Source organism: Mustela nigripes, chromosome 5, assembly GCF_022355385.1.
Source record: "Mustela nigripes isolate SB6536 chromosome 5, MUSNIG.SB6536, whole genome shotgun sequence".
NCBI classification, from domain to species: domain Eukaryota; kingdom Metazoa; phylum Chordata; class Mammalia; order Carnivora; family Mustelidae; genus Mustela; species Mustela nigripes.
The window spans coordinates 60,433,687-60,447,625 of record NC_081561.1 but is presented as its reverse complement, the minus strand read 5'-3'; the positions used below and the strand labels follow the sequence as shown (position 1 = coordinate 60,447,625).

Below are 13,939 nucleotides of genomic sequence, written 5' to 3'. Positions count from 1 at the left end.
AAATCTTTCTCTGCAGAAAGGGGCTAAGATTCAGATCTGAGTTTCTTAGGAGTCAATGCATAAGGGGAGAGGTAACCACCATCTGACTATCAGCTCTTTCTTTCTTTTTTTAATTAAAGATTTTATTTATTTATTTGACAGACAGAGATCACAAGCAGGCAGAGAGGCAGGCAGAGAGAGAGAGAGAGGAGGAAGTGGGCTCCCTGCTGAGCAGAGAGCCCGATGCAGGGCTCGATCCCAGGGCCCTGAGATCATGACCTGAGCTGAAGGCAGAGGCTTTATGTTAAGGTGGGAGAGACATGTGGTGGTGGCAGGAGGAAGGCACCACAGCCAATGCCCAGACTTGGCCTCATTGGCGGATTCCCCTGGCTGTGAAAACTTCAGAGTGAGCTACTGGATGGGCCACAGAGGTAAGATGTCAGCAAAAGTTAGTTCTCCAAGATGCGAAGGGTTGTGGTATTTTATTTGTTTGCTTGTTCATATTTATTTATTAGTTTTTTAAGTGGGCTCCATGCCTAGCATGGGGCTTGAACTCCAGACCCTAAGATCAAGAGTTGCATGTTCTACCAAAAGAGCCAACCAGGTGCCCTGGTATTTTATATTCCTACATAAATAATATGATTATATAGTATTAAATGAGGGAGGAACACTGTGGGAGGAGTCGGCAGGGCTGGTGTGTTTGGGGACATGGAGGGACAGGGGATGTCAGGGAAGGGCCAGGAGGAAACAGAGAGGCGCCGAGCTTGGGGGGAATCGTGTGGGCTGAGGGAAGGAGCTGGACTTTCACCCTCCAGCAGTGGGAGGGCTTTGCCCTGAGCCACTGCCATGTCAGCTTTGTGTTTTAAAAATGTCCTCTGTGGGCACCTGGGTGGCTCAGTGGGTTAAGCCTCTGCTTTGGGCTCAAGGCATGATCTCAGGGTCCTGGGATGGAGCCCCACATTGGGCTCTCTGCTCAGCAGGGAGCCTGCTTCCCCCGCCCCTGCCTGCCTCTCTGCCTACTTGTGATCCCTCTCGCTCTTGTCAAATAAATAAATAAATCTTAAAAAAAAAAAAAAAAAAAGTCCTCTGTGGCAGGTGTGTGGCGAATGGGCTGACAGGAGTGAGACCGGAGGCTAGGAGGTGTGTTCACCTGGTTTTGATCCTCCTGCTAGACGGCGTGCTCACTGAGGGCAGGAGCTGCGCCTGGGCCATCTGGGCACTCTGCAGAACGCTTGTATCATCTTTCTGTTATCACTTGTCACTGCCCTTGCCCCCACGTTATTGGCACCACCCTTACCACACACCATGTCACTGACTAAGTTCCCTTCCAGAGCCATCTCAGGGAACCCAGCAGCTTAGGTCAAAGGCCTGGGCCAGAAGCAGGGGTCCTGGTCCTCTCTCCAGTTATGCTGCTGAGTCCCAGAGTGGCCCTAGTCAGCACAACCCCTCCGCCCCATTTCCTTAGCTATTCAAAGTGAGGGTTAGATTACACTAGTGGTTTTTAAACTGTTTTTAGGTTTACAAGTCAATTTGCTTAGAAACCTGGAGTCCTTGGGACCCGTGGGTGGCCCGGTCGATTGGGCGTCTGCTTTTGATTCAGGTCATGACCCCACACCAGGCTCCTTGCTCAGTGGGGAGTCTGCTTCTTCCTCTGCCTCTGCCCCTCCCCTTGCTTGTGCTCTCGCTCGCGCTCTCTCTCTGACAAATAAATAAATACAAATCTTAAAAAGGAAAAAGAAATCTGGAGCTTTTGGAAAAAATCTGATGACCTCCCATCTCTGCCAACCCAGAGTTTGGAGAAGCAGATCAGAATGAAGCCGGTAGTGCTGGTCTGTGCTGTGCTTTTGCTGCAGAGGTCGTGAACGAGAACTGAATGTGGGAGGCTAGACAGATCCTGAGTCTTAGGCATTGCTGATGGGCATGGCAGGACCTTGGCAAGCCCTCTCTTTCCTTACCTAGCCAATCCCCAAAGGGGAAGCTCTGAAAATAGGGGTAGGGGGCAGGCAGGAGGCACTGCGTGTATGGCAAGTGGGAGAGTGATGGGTCTGGGGTCCCCAGAGTGGCCAGGCTGCCCCGTCAGTTCCAGGTGGGGGTCTAAAGGTTTACAGAGGGTTTGTGGCTCAGCAAAAAGAACTCTTCACCTGGTTACGGCCTGGCCCTCAGTCTTTTTTTTCTTTCTTTCTTTTCTCCTTCCTTTTTAAAATTTATTTGAGAGAGAGCATAAGTAGGGGGGCAGCAGGCAGAGGGAGAGGAAGAAGCAAGCAGGCTCCGCACTGAGCTGGGAGTCCAAGTCAGAGCCCAATCCCAGGGTCCTGGATCATGGCCCAAGCTGAAGGCAGCCTCCCTCCCTCCTTTTAAAAAAGATTTATTTATTTATTTGAGATATATAGAGAGAGGGAGTGAGCAAGGGGAGTGGCAGAGGGAGAGAAGCAGACTCCCCGCTGAACAACCGATGAGAGATCATGACCTGAGCCGAAATCACCTGTTGGATGCTTTACCAGCTGAACCACACAAGTAGCCCCTGGCCCTCAGTCTTGAATCTTGGGGGCCCAGCAGAGCTGTGGCTTCATTAGGTAAGGCTGACCTAAATCTCCCATGGAACAAAGGGCATCCCAGGAGAGTTGTCACCATGCCCTGGAGGACTCCTCCTCTTAGGGACTCTTGGAGCTCTGTTGATCAAGGGGTCAGGGGCTCACTTCCTACACATCCCAGCTACCCCATCATGGCAACCCGAGGCTAGCCCACTTGGTCCCTGAGCACCGATCTGTAAGTCCCAGAGCCACAGAGTCAGTGACCTCCCAATGGATGGCAGCCCCTCCCCCAGGCTGTGGGCCGAACCAGCCAGGATCCCTGAAGACCTGGTGACCAGGGAGGGCCCAGTGCTGGCCCAGCCCCTGGGCTGGATTCCAACTGTAGGCTCTCTGCTCTTCAGATGAACTGGTCCCGCCTCCAGAGTCCAAGGGTCCAAGTGGTGGGTGGGCCAGGCTGTCCTGAGCACTACAGAGGAAAGTGGCACTGATAACCGTTGGTGGGTGGGCGCCATGAGATTCGAGGAGCTGCTAGAGCAGGTGGGCGGCTTTGGGCCCTTCCAGCTGTGCAATGTGGCCCTGCTGGCCCTTCCCCGAGTGCTGCTGCCCATGCACTTCCTCCTGCCCGTCTTCCTGGCGGCCGTACCTGCCCACCGCTGTGCGCTGCCTGGTGCCCCCGCCAACTTCAGCCACCAGGACGCGTGGCTGGAGGCCCACCTGCCCCGGGAGCCTGACGGCACCCTCAGCTCCTGCCTCTACTTCACCCACTCCCAGGCCCTCCCCAACACCACGTTTTGGGGAGCGGATCAGAGCCCTGGGCAGCTGGAGGGTGAGCCCTCCACAGCACCCTGCCCTCAGGGCTGGGACTACGACCGCTCCGAGTTCTCCTCCACCATTGCAACCGAGGTACTCGTGTGTGAGACTGGGGGACACGAGAGTGGGATGGGCCTGACACTGCCTTGGGTGATTACTGTGTGGGCAGGAGACGCATTACCTTACTTTTTTTAGAGTCTCAGTTTACCTATCTGTAGATGGGATCTATGAATTTAAAGCAGTGAGCTTCGTTCCTGGCCTGTAGTAGGTAGCCCTTATGGGGAGCTGCTAGTGTCAGCTGGGAGGTGATTAAGGCAGGGAAGGGCTAAGACGGCTCCAGGGAGCTGGGAGAGAGAGTTGGGAAAGGCGTTTCTACAGTAGGAGGTGAAGAAACAATACAGGCCTCCTTCTTTCTCTTCTTCTTTTTGGTCCCAGGTCTGGGATTTATATAATCCATCTAGAGGTGAACGCAGACGGGGGCATTCTGTCTGGAGAGGAGCAGATCTGTTGTCAAAGAGAAGGCCCTCCATGGGAAGAAACTGACGCTGCAGGATTGGGGGGTGCAAAGTCTCTTACCCCTCAAGTTGGGTGAATAGTTGAGGGTTTCTTATCTGACATGGAGGCGCCAGGATGGGACTGTTGACCTTGGAAGGCCCCAGAGTCTAGAGAGGAAGGGTCGGTGCTAGCTGGAGAGGGCCTGTACCCATGGGAGGCCCTTCCCTGTTTGTCCCTGCAGTGGGACCTCGTGTGCGAGCAGAAAGGCCTGAACAAAGCCACTTCCACTTTCTTTTTTGCTGGTGTGCTGGTGGGGGCTGTGGCCTTCGGATACCTGTCTGACAGGTGGGGTGGAGTGGGGGGTGGGCAGGGGAGCGGGTGGGGAACCCTCTCCCACTAGCTGGGGTTATGGGCCTGTTCTACCTCTGTCGTGAGACCTCCCCTCTTCAGGGGGAGCTGACGCCGCGTGACCCCTGTGCAGGTTCGGGAGACGCCGTCTGCTGCTGGTGGCCTATGTGAGTTCCCTGGTGCTAGGCCTGGCGTCTGCAGCCTCGGTGAGCTACATCATGTTCGTCATCACCCGCACCCTCACTGGCACAGCTCTGGCTGGCTTCACCATCATCGTGATGCCACTGGGTAAGGCAGGCAAAGGACGGGCAGGGCCTAGGAGATTGGAGGGAGGCAGTTGTCAAGGGTGAGACTAAACCCATCTGGTCCTTGCTAATTTTCTTCCTGTCTCTGGCCCCTGCCCTGGGCCCAGAAATGGAATGGCTGGACGTGGGGCACCGCACCGTGGCAGGTGTCCTAAGCGGCACCTTCTGGACAGTGGGCGTGATGCTCTTGGCGCTGGTCGGATACCTGATACGGGACTGGCGATGGCTTCTGCTGGCTGTCACTCTGCCTTGTGCCCCAGGCATCCTCAGCCTCTGGTGAGGACTGTGGGCAGCTTGGGAGTGGGAGATAGAGATAGAATTACTATTATTATTTTTTAAAGATTTTATTTATTTATTTGAGAGAGAGAGAGACAGAGTGAGCGAGCATGAGAGGGGAGGTCAGGGTGAGAAGCAGAATCCCCATGGAGCTGGGAGCCTGATGCGGGACTCGATCCCAGGACTCTGGGATCATGACCTGAGCCTAAGGCAGTTGCTTAACCAACTGAGCCACCCAGGCGCCCCCCGAGATAGAACTAATCAGAGGCTGAGCTTCGAATACAGAATGACTGAGAGATGAAGAGAAAGTCAGTGACCGAGAAATGGAAAAAGAGAGAAAGAGAAACCGACCAGTACAAAGAAGATGGCACTGGACATGAGAAGCAGAGAAACACAGGCAACATATAGAGAGATGGTGGAGAGACAGAAACAGAATCAGTGAGAGAAAGTGTCAGAGGCCAGACCTGAAAGGCAGATTCAGAGGGACAGATAGAGATGGTTGGAGGAGTGACAAGAGAGACAGGGCCAGAGAGATAGGGCCAGCACAGGGATAGGGAGTCCAAGTAGGAGGGTAGGAAGCCAGGCAGGGTGGCCATTTCATTGCCTCCCCAAAACGAACTGGCTTTTGATGCCCCTCGGGGATTTCTGTGTGTCTCTCTCTCCTTCACCCTATCACCTGTGGGAGAAGTGGGTGGCTGATGCTGGGGGTTGTGGTCTCAGGAATGAAACCAATCCAGCTGGAGAGAAGGGAATCCTAGGCTGTAGCAGATCCAGGCCTGGGCAAGGAAGTGTGGGAGAAGGTGGCTTTTAAGTTGGGCCTTAAAGGATGAATTAAAGTCCGTCAGGTGAGGAGGGTTTGGGCCATGTTGAGAGACTGCATGGGCAAGAGTCCGAAGGTTGACAGGCTGTGGTATGTGCAGGAGGGAGATGTGGCTGTGGGTGCTGACTTTGCCTGAAGGGCCTCCTGCTGTCTGTCCCCCAGGTGGGTGCCCGAGTCTGCACGCTGGCTTCTGACCCAGGGCCGTGTGGAGGAGGCCCACAGGTACTTGCTCCGCTGTGCCAGGCTCAATGGGCAGCTCGTGGGTGAAGACGGCCTGAGCCGGGAGGTGAGGGAGAATGTGTGTGTGTGAGTGCACGCGCGTGCATGAGAGGGACGTGCATGTGTGTGTGTGTGAGGCCTATGTCGAGCGCCCCCTTCCTGGGGCCCAGTGTGTGTGTGCAGGAAAAGTTTCTGGCCTCCAGTGGAGAGTTCCAAACTCTTCAAAATGTCCTGCCTGGCTCCAGTGGGCCACATCCTTGACTCAGGGCCCACCCTACTCAGCTTGCAAGTGCATCCCCACCCCCGCTGCTGAAGAAGGAAGAGTAGAGACCCAGGAAGATCAATGTGCCTAGCTAAGCCATGTGCCTAAGCCAACTCTGATGTCACAAACTCTCCTTCTCTCCCACCAGGCCCTGAACAAAGTCGCCACTCGGGAGCGAGTAGTTCAAAGACCCTCCTACTTAGACCTGTTCCGGACCCCACGGCTCCGATACATCTCACTGTGCTGCATGGTGATGTGGTAAGGAGGGAGCCTGGCCTGGGCCTGGCAGGGTGGGCATAGGTGGACAGAGGGGCGGCAGACTCCGGGATGGTGCTGAGTGTGAGAGGAAGATGGACAAGTGAACTGTGACTGTGCGGAGCAGGACCACCAGCCCCTGCGGGCATGGGGTTCTGGAAAGTCACAAGATGGAGCAGTCATCAGAAGCGGGGCTCAGATGCAGGCTCTGCCACTTCCTTGCTCTGAGACCTTGGACAGGTCACAACACCGGGCCTCAGAGCCCCTTCTGCAAAACAGGACACTGTTAGTTCCTACCTCAAGGCTTGCTGTGAAGATTAGGTAAAGACGCTTTGGCCATTGGCACATGTTGCACACTCCCAGGGGGTTATGGGGACAGGGAAGGTGGTGGGCAGTAGGCTCTGGAGGTGGGGGAGATGGTCCTTCTAAAAAGCCAAGGTTTCCTAAAAAGAGAAGACAAGGAGTCGGGCGTGAAAAGGAGGATGGCACCCTGAGTGGCATCCTGACCCCTTTCAGGTTTGGAGTGAATTTCTCCTATTATGGCCTGAGCCTGGACCTGTCGGGGCTGGGGCTGAACGTGTACCAAACGCAGCTGCTGTTCGGGGCTGTTGAGGTGCCCTCCAAGCTGCTGGTCTACCTGTTGGTGCGCCACGTGGGACGCCGTCTCACGCAAGCAGGAATGCTCCTGGGCACGGCCCTCGCTTTGGGTACCAGTCTGCTGGTGCCCTCTGGTGAGCCCCACCCACTGCCCGGAGGCCCCGCCTCCTGCCCAAGAAGGCCCGCCCTTTCCCGGAAGCTTCTGCTCGAAGTCCAGCACTCGGGGAACCTCCCATCGCGGGAACTCTGGGTCTCCCGCAAGGCCCGCTCACTACCCGAACCCTTTTTCCTCCAGAGATGGGCGCATGGAGCATCGCCCTGGCTGTGATAGGGAAAGGTTTTTCTGAAGGTGCCTTCACCACTGCCTACCTGTTCACGTCGGAGTTGTACCCTACTGTGCTCAGGTGAGGGGAGCCTGGGTTCCAGGCAACCCACCTGGGGGAGGGCTTGTAGTCACATCTTTTTTACCAGCGACCCCTCCCCCCTCAACACACACACTCACACTGACACCCAGAGGGCTTGTAGTTACATCTTTTTACCAACACCACACACACTGCAGCCCAGTTCCTCCTACCCGTTCCTTAAACCGAACGCAGAATACAAGAGCTAATCAGAGCTGTCTGTGCTTGCTTACATCTGGTAGAAGGCAGAGCATTTTATTGTTACTAAGTGACCCTGAGCGAGGTCACACTTCTCTAGGCCTCTTTAAAAGAAAAGTCACAAAAAGCACTATCTGCCCTTCCCTTCCCATTCACTATAGCCCCAGGCAGTGCTGCCTAGGGGTTGTCTCCAGACTTAAGACCTGCCCACCCCCCCTCCTTTTTTTTTTTTTTACCTTTTTAAAGACTGTATTCATTTGAGAGAGAGAAGAGAGAGAGAGAACAGGAAGTGGGGAGAGGGGCAAACAGGGAGAGGGAAAGGGAGAGAATCTCAAGCAGACTCCCACCGAGCTGAGGCGGGGCTTCATCCCTCGACCCCCAGATCATGACCTGAACCAAAATCCAGAGTGGCCATGCCCAACCAATTTAGCCATCCAGGCACTCCCTGGTATCCTTTCAACTAGCTATTGGCAGGTAGGGACTGGGTAAATTTAGAAAGCCTTGTTCCTCCTCTACCAACATGGCAGGGTCTCTGGGAGCTGGGACCTTCTTCCTTCCACACTGCACTTTCCCTACCCCCTTTCTGATGACTTTTATTTTCCTTCAGCAGTACCTGATTGATTCTGTCAGAATGGGGGTCCCATCCTCTGGTGAATACTGGCTTGGGGTCCCTGGCCTGGGGACAGATGGGAAGACCACCTGGAAGAAGTCTCAGCTTTCTTAGCCATCTAGGGAGAAGGGGACTCAGGATATGCCAGCCCAGGATGGGAGCCCTCTGAGGCATGACCCTAAGTAGATGTGAACACCCACCCACCCGTTCCCCCATCCTCTCTCCAAACAGACAGACAGGGATGGGGCTGACTTCACTGGTGGGCCGGCTGGGGGGCTCTCTGGCCCCACTGGCAGCTTTGCTGGATGGAGTATGGCTGCCACTGCCCAAGCTCGCTTATGGGGGGATCGCCCTGCTGGCTGCCTGCACTGCCCTCCTGCTACCAGAGACGAGGCAAGCACAGCTGCCAGAGACCATCCAGGACGTGGAGAGGAGGTGTGCACAGAATGACTGTTTGTGTGAGCACATGCATGTGGGAATGAGTGCTCAAGTACCTGACGCCTTAGGTAGGATGCAGAGAGGACGTGTCTGCATGTTGTGTATCTGGTGTGCATGGGCATATGACTTGAGGTATGTAAAAGTACACGAGTCCATATGTGTGTGTACACGGATATCCAAGATTGTCCAGGAAGAGGTGGATGTGTGCACACTCAGGTATGCCTGTCCATCAGGGATGTGTGCAAGCATGTGTGGGAGTCACTTGAGGGAGTACCCATGTTTTTATACTAGCAGATGGGGGGAGGTGTAGGCCAGCCCTGATGGGGCAGGCTCGGGTGGGAGGCCCAGGGCCTAAACCCCACCACTGCTCATGACTCCTTCCTCCACAGTGCCCCATCCAGCCTTCAGGAGGAAGAGATGCCCATGAAGCAGGTCCAGGACTGAGTGGTATCGGGGCAGGCTCTCCACAGAAGTTCTGCAGCAGGGGCTGGAAGACCAGAAGGGCAGGCCCTGTGGCTGGGGCTGGGGCCATCAAGCCCCCTCCCCAGGGCTGGGGTGGCCAACAGTGCCCCCTCTCTGTGCTCACCCAGCCTCCAGCAGCTGGGTGACTTCCTAGAATGCAGTCGGTGGCTGAATAATTCTGGTACCCTTGTCATGGCTGGGGGTAGTTCTAGAAACGAAGGTGCCCCAAGGGTTTGGGGCAGCACGGACGAGCCCTGGATGGGAAGCCAGTCTGCCCCTGCGATCTGATCCCAACTTTGCCACTGATTTGCTGTGTGACCTTCGGCATGTGGCTTTCCCTCTCAAGGCTTCAGTCTGTTCATCTCTTGAATGGATAATGAAAGCTTTTAGTAGACCTCACCACAGGATCTATCTTTTGTCAGGCTCAAATGAGATGCCAAATAACGTGCTTCCTCTAGAGATGGTGCTGAAGAAGGGACTGCCCTATGATGACTTCTGGCACCAATAGGCTTGTGGGCATGCTGTCCACTGTGTGGTACTGGGAGCTTCCCAGGTCGAGGGTAACCAAGAGAACAGAGCTTTGTGCCCATGATTGGCCCTATACCTCCCAGGCACTTTGCAGGGTGATGCATCCCCCACCCTACACCTCCCATCTTCCATCCCATTGTTTAGACCTCATGCCCAAAGAAGAGTTGAAGGCATGGGAGCCAACATTTTATTGGAGAAGCCAGAATAAACACGTTTCTTAAGTACCTTGAAATTACAGAATTTGCTAGGGAAACGGACTGGGAAGGCCGGGAGGACACCCTTTAAAATGTGGTGGTCTGTGTCCTCCTGGCCACAAGGGAACGAGAAGTGAGGCATCAGCAAGGTCTAGGCTCCCTGGTCTACCATGGAGCCTAGGCCCAGGCCACTGGAAGACCATATTCCCCACCGTGGGACTGAAGAATTCTGTAGCTCCCACTCAACCATGGAGGGGATGGTATGTGGCCTGAGTTAGAGTGACCTCTCCTGTGAGCGTCTCATTTGGATTTTATCTCCACGGGGTCATAGATGTAGCAGCCCACATCACCAATGTTCACACCTGAGGGAGAGAGCCCCGTCACCAAGGGCCTTGGGGGTGGGGGTTGTTGGGCCGAGGGATGAAGGGGATTGGGAGGGGCCTGGGTGTGTTTGACTACAGGGGAAGTTGTCCACACATCCCCACATGCCATACTTTAGGCCCGCTGTCTGGGCTGGGGCTGCCCACCTTTGGGGCCAAACAGGTAGCCGTAGCAGGGGATGTGGCAGTAGGGGACGCCGTCATGCTGGGACATAGAGAGAAAAGAGAGCCATCTCAGCTTGGCTCTCTTCCCATCTCCAGCCTACCTCCTCCCGACATAAGTACCCATCCCTGCCCCGTTCACCTCAGCATGACTCCCAGCAGTCAGGGTCTTCCGGCAGCGCTGGCACCTCAGACAGGGTCGGTGCCAGTTTCTACCCAAAGACATCACCTTCTCAGCTGGTGGTGGAGAGAACTGGTAATTCTAGGGCAGGGCAATGAGACCTACCTGCTTTGCACCACCTCCCTACACTTTGATGCCCATCCTCTTCCCTCCTCCCCAAGCTTTCCATTGTTACTTACCAAAATAGACAGGTTCCTCGCAGCCTGGGCACAGTGAAGTCTCCCCAGTGAATGTCTTCATGTGGGGAGGGCCTTTAAGGGGAAGAGGCCCTGGCTAGGGCTGAGGTGGGGGCCAGGCCTAAGCAGGGCCCATCAGCACCGGCCTGCACATGGCTTCTTCCAAAAGCCATGCTCATCCCGGAGCACTCCACCCAGCTCGCCATGGATCTGCTTTCTTGGGCAGAGCCGAGTTTCCTATGACCCCCACCTTCTGTCCCCAACCTTTCTGCAGAAGGGACCCCCTGCTTCCTTCTCCTCCCAGGGGTTCAGGTGCCCACTAGCTCAACCCTGGTCAGCAACTCTATCCTCAGGAAACCTGAGCTGATACAGGAGAAGGCCAGGGCATGGGTGTCAGGTGTTGGGGAGCATAGCGTCATTGCCCACTCTAGGGGATGGGAGGAAGGTACAGGGAGAGGAAAGAAGTGGAAGAATAAGAGGGGCTGACCCTGTCTCAATGACCTCTCACTCCTAGGTCATTCTTTCCATGGCCTTGGCTTGGGAGAGGCCTGAATTCTAGGCCAGCTTTGCCCGACTCGCTGTGTGACTGCACAATGCCACTTGCTCTCTCCAAACCTTGGTTTCCTCACCTGTAAAATGCAGGTGATAATGCCATCTACTCAATTTACCTCTTAACTCAGCAGCTCACATCAGAGAACCCCCCAAAAAGGGCCACGAGTAAGAGAAGACTTTGCCACAAACGAAGTTATAGGAATGTGAAGCAGAGGACTAGGTGGGAGACCTGTTCCAGCCTGGGGATGAGGAGTAGCTGGGGCCCAACTTCACTTACTTTTCTTGCCCTGGGGGAGGCCAGTCCTGGGCCTGGGGGGGCTGAAACTGCTGGGGCTGAGGGGAGTGGTGCTGGCTGGGGTGGGAGTGGGAGGGTTGTAGAGGTAGGAGCCCACACCACCAATGTTCACCCCTGTAGAGAAAATAGTGGCTGTCAGGCTTGAACCTCCAGTTCCAGGCCACAAAGAGGGTCCTGCTGTCCCCTGGCCTCTTCTAGGCTGGTACTTACCCCTGGGTCCGAAGAGAGCCCCATAGCATGGCTTGTGGCAATATGGCCTCCCGTTGTGCTAGGCACAAGCAGAGGAAAGAGGGCTGCTCAGGACTAAAGGCCTGGGGTAGGGTGGGTGGGTGGGCCTTCTCTAAGGACAGACTGCCAGGGGTGTCTGTCCATTAGCCTGGGCTTGTGGGGCTGGGAGAAGTGTAGGGTGAGCATGTCAGAATTGCCACCGTGGTCAGGAGAATGAGCAAGAGCATGTCAGAAAACCGTGGCTTCCTTCCCCTCCCCACCAAAAGGAATGGGGTCCACCAGCACAACTCAGGTATCCCAAATCCTGGCTGGTGTGGGGCCCTCCGAGTAGGTGGTCTTGGTATTTGCTGAGGTTGCCTTTAGTGAGCCTCCTGAGTCGAAACTGGGGGCTGGTGCTTAGGGGACAGTGACAGATACAGGGCTGTGCGCCCTGGCCAGGCCTCACCTCTGCATGCCCTCCTGGGGACAGGACGCTGTGGCAGCGCTCACATTTCAGGCAGAAGCGGTGCCAGTTCTTGCCCAGGGAGCTCACCTTCTCCGCTGTGGGGGACAAGGTGGAACCGGGATATGGGGAGATAGGCCACGCAGCGGGGGGCCCCCTTTTCCCTCCTTAGCCCCGCCCGCCTGCTTCCTAGACACTGCGGGGAGTGTCCGGGGAAGTTCAGCTCGAACCCGCCCGAGTGCCCTGCGCCCCAGAGGTGGAAAGAGGGTCTGAGGCCACGCTGTTGTAAGCTCCTCCAACGCCCCGGCTCACACTCGCCCCATCTCCCCCTCCTCAGCCCGGGCCTCACCGAAGAAAACGGGTTGCTGGCAACGCGGGCAGGTCCAGCTCATGGCTCCGCTCAGCGCAGCCTGCGCCTCACACAGTAGGCACCACGGTGGGGGGCTTCGGCCCCGCCCCCTCCGCCGGCCCCGCCCCCTCCGCCGGCCCCGCCCATGGCTCCGCTGGGAGCCTCATTGGGCTGAAACAGTAGCTCCTCGCCGCCTATTGGCTGTCAGAAATTTAGACCAATTCCACCTGGGAGACGCCGGCGATTTCGTAGTTCCAAAAGCTAAAGCCTCCGACCCGTGGTGGTGACAGTGGGACTTGTAGCCAGACGGGAAAGGAAGAGAGCAGTGAAGTCGCCGGGGCCGGGGGCGGGGGGGGGGGGGGGGGCACTAGTTTCTGTCTTCGAACAAACGGGAAAACTGTCCAGAGGGCGGACTTCATGAAAACACTAATTTCCTCAAAGCTAAGGGTCAGCCTTCTCCGAAATGGTTTAACTCCGCCTTGACCGTCTCAGGAGGTTAAGAGCGTCGGAATCTGGAGCGCATCTCTGCCACTTACTCTCTGGCTTCAGGCAAATTTCCTCCGCATCCATTTTATTTGTACAATGAGTATGATGATTAATCTTTACCTCATAGGATTGTTGTGGGAATGAAGCTAGTACGTGTAAAGGGCTCAGTGCTTGGCACATAGCTGCTCTAAAATCGATAGCTATCTTTAAGATGGATCCCATAATAAACTCAAAAGACTCTTCGGTAGCCTCAAAGTGTGGTCTGGATACAATGGTTTTCTTGTGAAATTACAAAGCGTATTAAATTTAAATATATAACTCAGACACAATTACATATTCCTAATTTAGTTTCAAGGTTTTAATATTTGTTACAAATAGCCCAAGAGTACTTCAAAGGACACCTCAAGAAAACCCACAGAGAAAGGAAGAAAATATTTGCAAACATAGTATCTGATAAGGATCTAGTAATAAGAATAAAGGACTCTTACACGTCAACAAAGACAACCCAATTTAAAAACAGGCAAAGAATTTGAATAGACATTTTTCTTTTTTCTTTTTTTTAAAGATTTTATTTATTTATTTGACAGACAAAGATCACAAGCACGGAGAGAGGCAGGCAGACGGAGAGGGAAGCAGGCTTCCTGCTGAGCAGAGAGCCCGATGCGGGGCTCGATTCCAGGACCCTGAGATCATGACCCAAGCCAAAGGCAGAGGCTTAACCCACTGAGCCACCCAGGCGCCCCTGAATAGACATTTTTCTAAAGAAGATATACACATGGCCAACAAGCACATGAAAAGGTGATCAACATCATTAGTCATTTAGGGAAAAGGAAAATCAGGATCACAATGAGATACCATTTTAGAAGTATTAGAATGGCTATAATAAAAAAAGATGAGTAATAACAAGTATTAGGATGTGTCAAAATTGGATTCCTCATATGCTGTTGATGAGAATGTAAA

General features: G+C 54.7%; 2 protein-coding genes across 8 annotated transcripts; one reads left to right on the top strand and one right to left on the bottom strand.

The window, feature by feature from the left end:
* Window positions 1–2,950: 2,950 nt before the first annotated feature.
* Window positions 2,951–9,405, top strand: SLC22A7 (solute carrier family 22 member 7). Of its 3 annotated transcripts, XM_059400404.1 has the most exons (10): window positions 2,951–3,413; window positions 4,057–4,160; window positions 4,297–4,451; window positions 4,576–4,744; window positions 5,727–5,850; window positions 6,194–6,303; window positions 6,817–7,031; window positions 7,193–7,301; window positions 8,338–8,541; window positions 8,934–9,405. In XM_059400404.1, the coding sequence occupies exons 1-10, from the start codon at window positions 3,021–3,023 to the stop codon at window positions 8,986–8,988; spliced, it is 1,638 nt and encodes a 545-aa protein (XP_059256387.1). In that variant the 5' UTR covers window positions 2,951–3,020; the 3' UTR covers window positions 8,989–9,405. The 3 variants fall into 3 exon arrangements, with proteins under 3 accessions (XP_059256387.1, XP_059256388.1, XP_059256389.1); XM_059400405.1 differs by lacking the exon at window positions 4,057–4,160 and having other exon boundaries at window positions 5,727–5,786; XM_059400406.1 differs by lacking the exons at window positions 4,057–4,160; window positions 4,576–4,744.
* Window positions 9,406–9,707: 302 nt separating this feature from the next.
* CRIP3 (cysteine rich protein 3) lies at window positions 9,708–12,745 on the bottom strand. Of its 5 annotated transcripts, XM_059400407.1 has the most exons (8): window positions 12,494–12,738; window positions 12,148–12,242; window positions 11,685–11,742; window positions 11,457–11,588; window positions 10,631–10,702; window positions 10,413–10,507; window positions 10,256–10,313; window positions 9,708–10,090 (listed from the first exon to the last, which is right to left on the bottom strand). In XM_059400407.1, exons 1-8 carry the CDS (start codon window positions 12,534–12,536, stop codon window positions 10,029–10,031), a joined length of 615 nt encoding a protein of 204 aa, XP_059256390.1. In that variant the 5' UTR covers window positions 12,537–12,738; the 3' UTR covers window positions 9,708–10,028. The 5 variants fall into 5 exon arrangements, with proteins under 5 accessions (XP_059256390.1, XP_059256391.1, XP_059256394.1 ...); XM_059400408.1 differs by lacking the exon at window positions 10,256–10,313 and having other exon boundaries at window positions 12,494–12,745; XM_059400411.1 differs by lacking the exons at window positions 11,457–11,588; window positions 11,685–11,742; window positions 12,494–12,738 and having other exon boundaries at window positions 12,148–12,236.
* Between the last annotated feature and the right edge of the window lie 1,194 nt (window positions 12,746–13,939).

Bases quoted from the DNA above. Each gene is read 5' to 3' on its own strand.
- SLC22A7 (XM_059400404.1), top strand. From the start codon at position 3,021: ATGAGATTCGAGGAGCTGCTAGAGCAGGTGGGCGGCTTTGGGCCCTTC. The intron at 3,414-4,056 runs GTACTCGTGTGT...TTGTCCCTGCAG, and splicing joins CCTCCACCATTGCAACCGAG to TGGGACCTCGTGTGCGAGCA. The intron at 7,302-8,337 runs GTGAGGGGAGCC...CTCTCCAAACAG, and splicing joins TTGTACCCTACTGTGCTCAG to ACAGACAGGGATGGGGCTGA.
- CRIP3 (XM_059400407.1), bottom strand. From the start codon at position 12,536: ATGAGCTGGACCTGCCCGCGTTGCCAGCAACCCGTTTTCTTCG. The intron at 12,243-12,493 runs GTGAGGCCCGGG...TGTCCCCCACAG, and splicing joins CCAGCAACCCGTTTTCTTCG to CGGAGAAGGTGAGCTCCCTG. The intron at 10,314-10,412 runs GTGAACGGGGCA...TCTATGTCCCAG, and splicing joins CTGCTGGGAGTCATGCTGAG to CATGACGGCGTCCCCTACTG.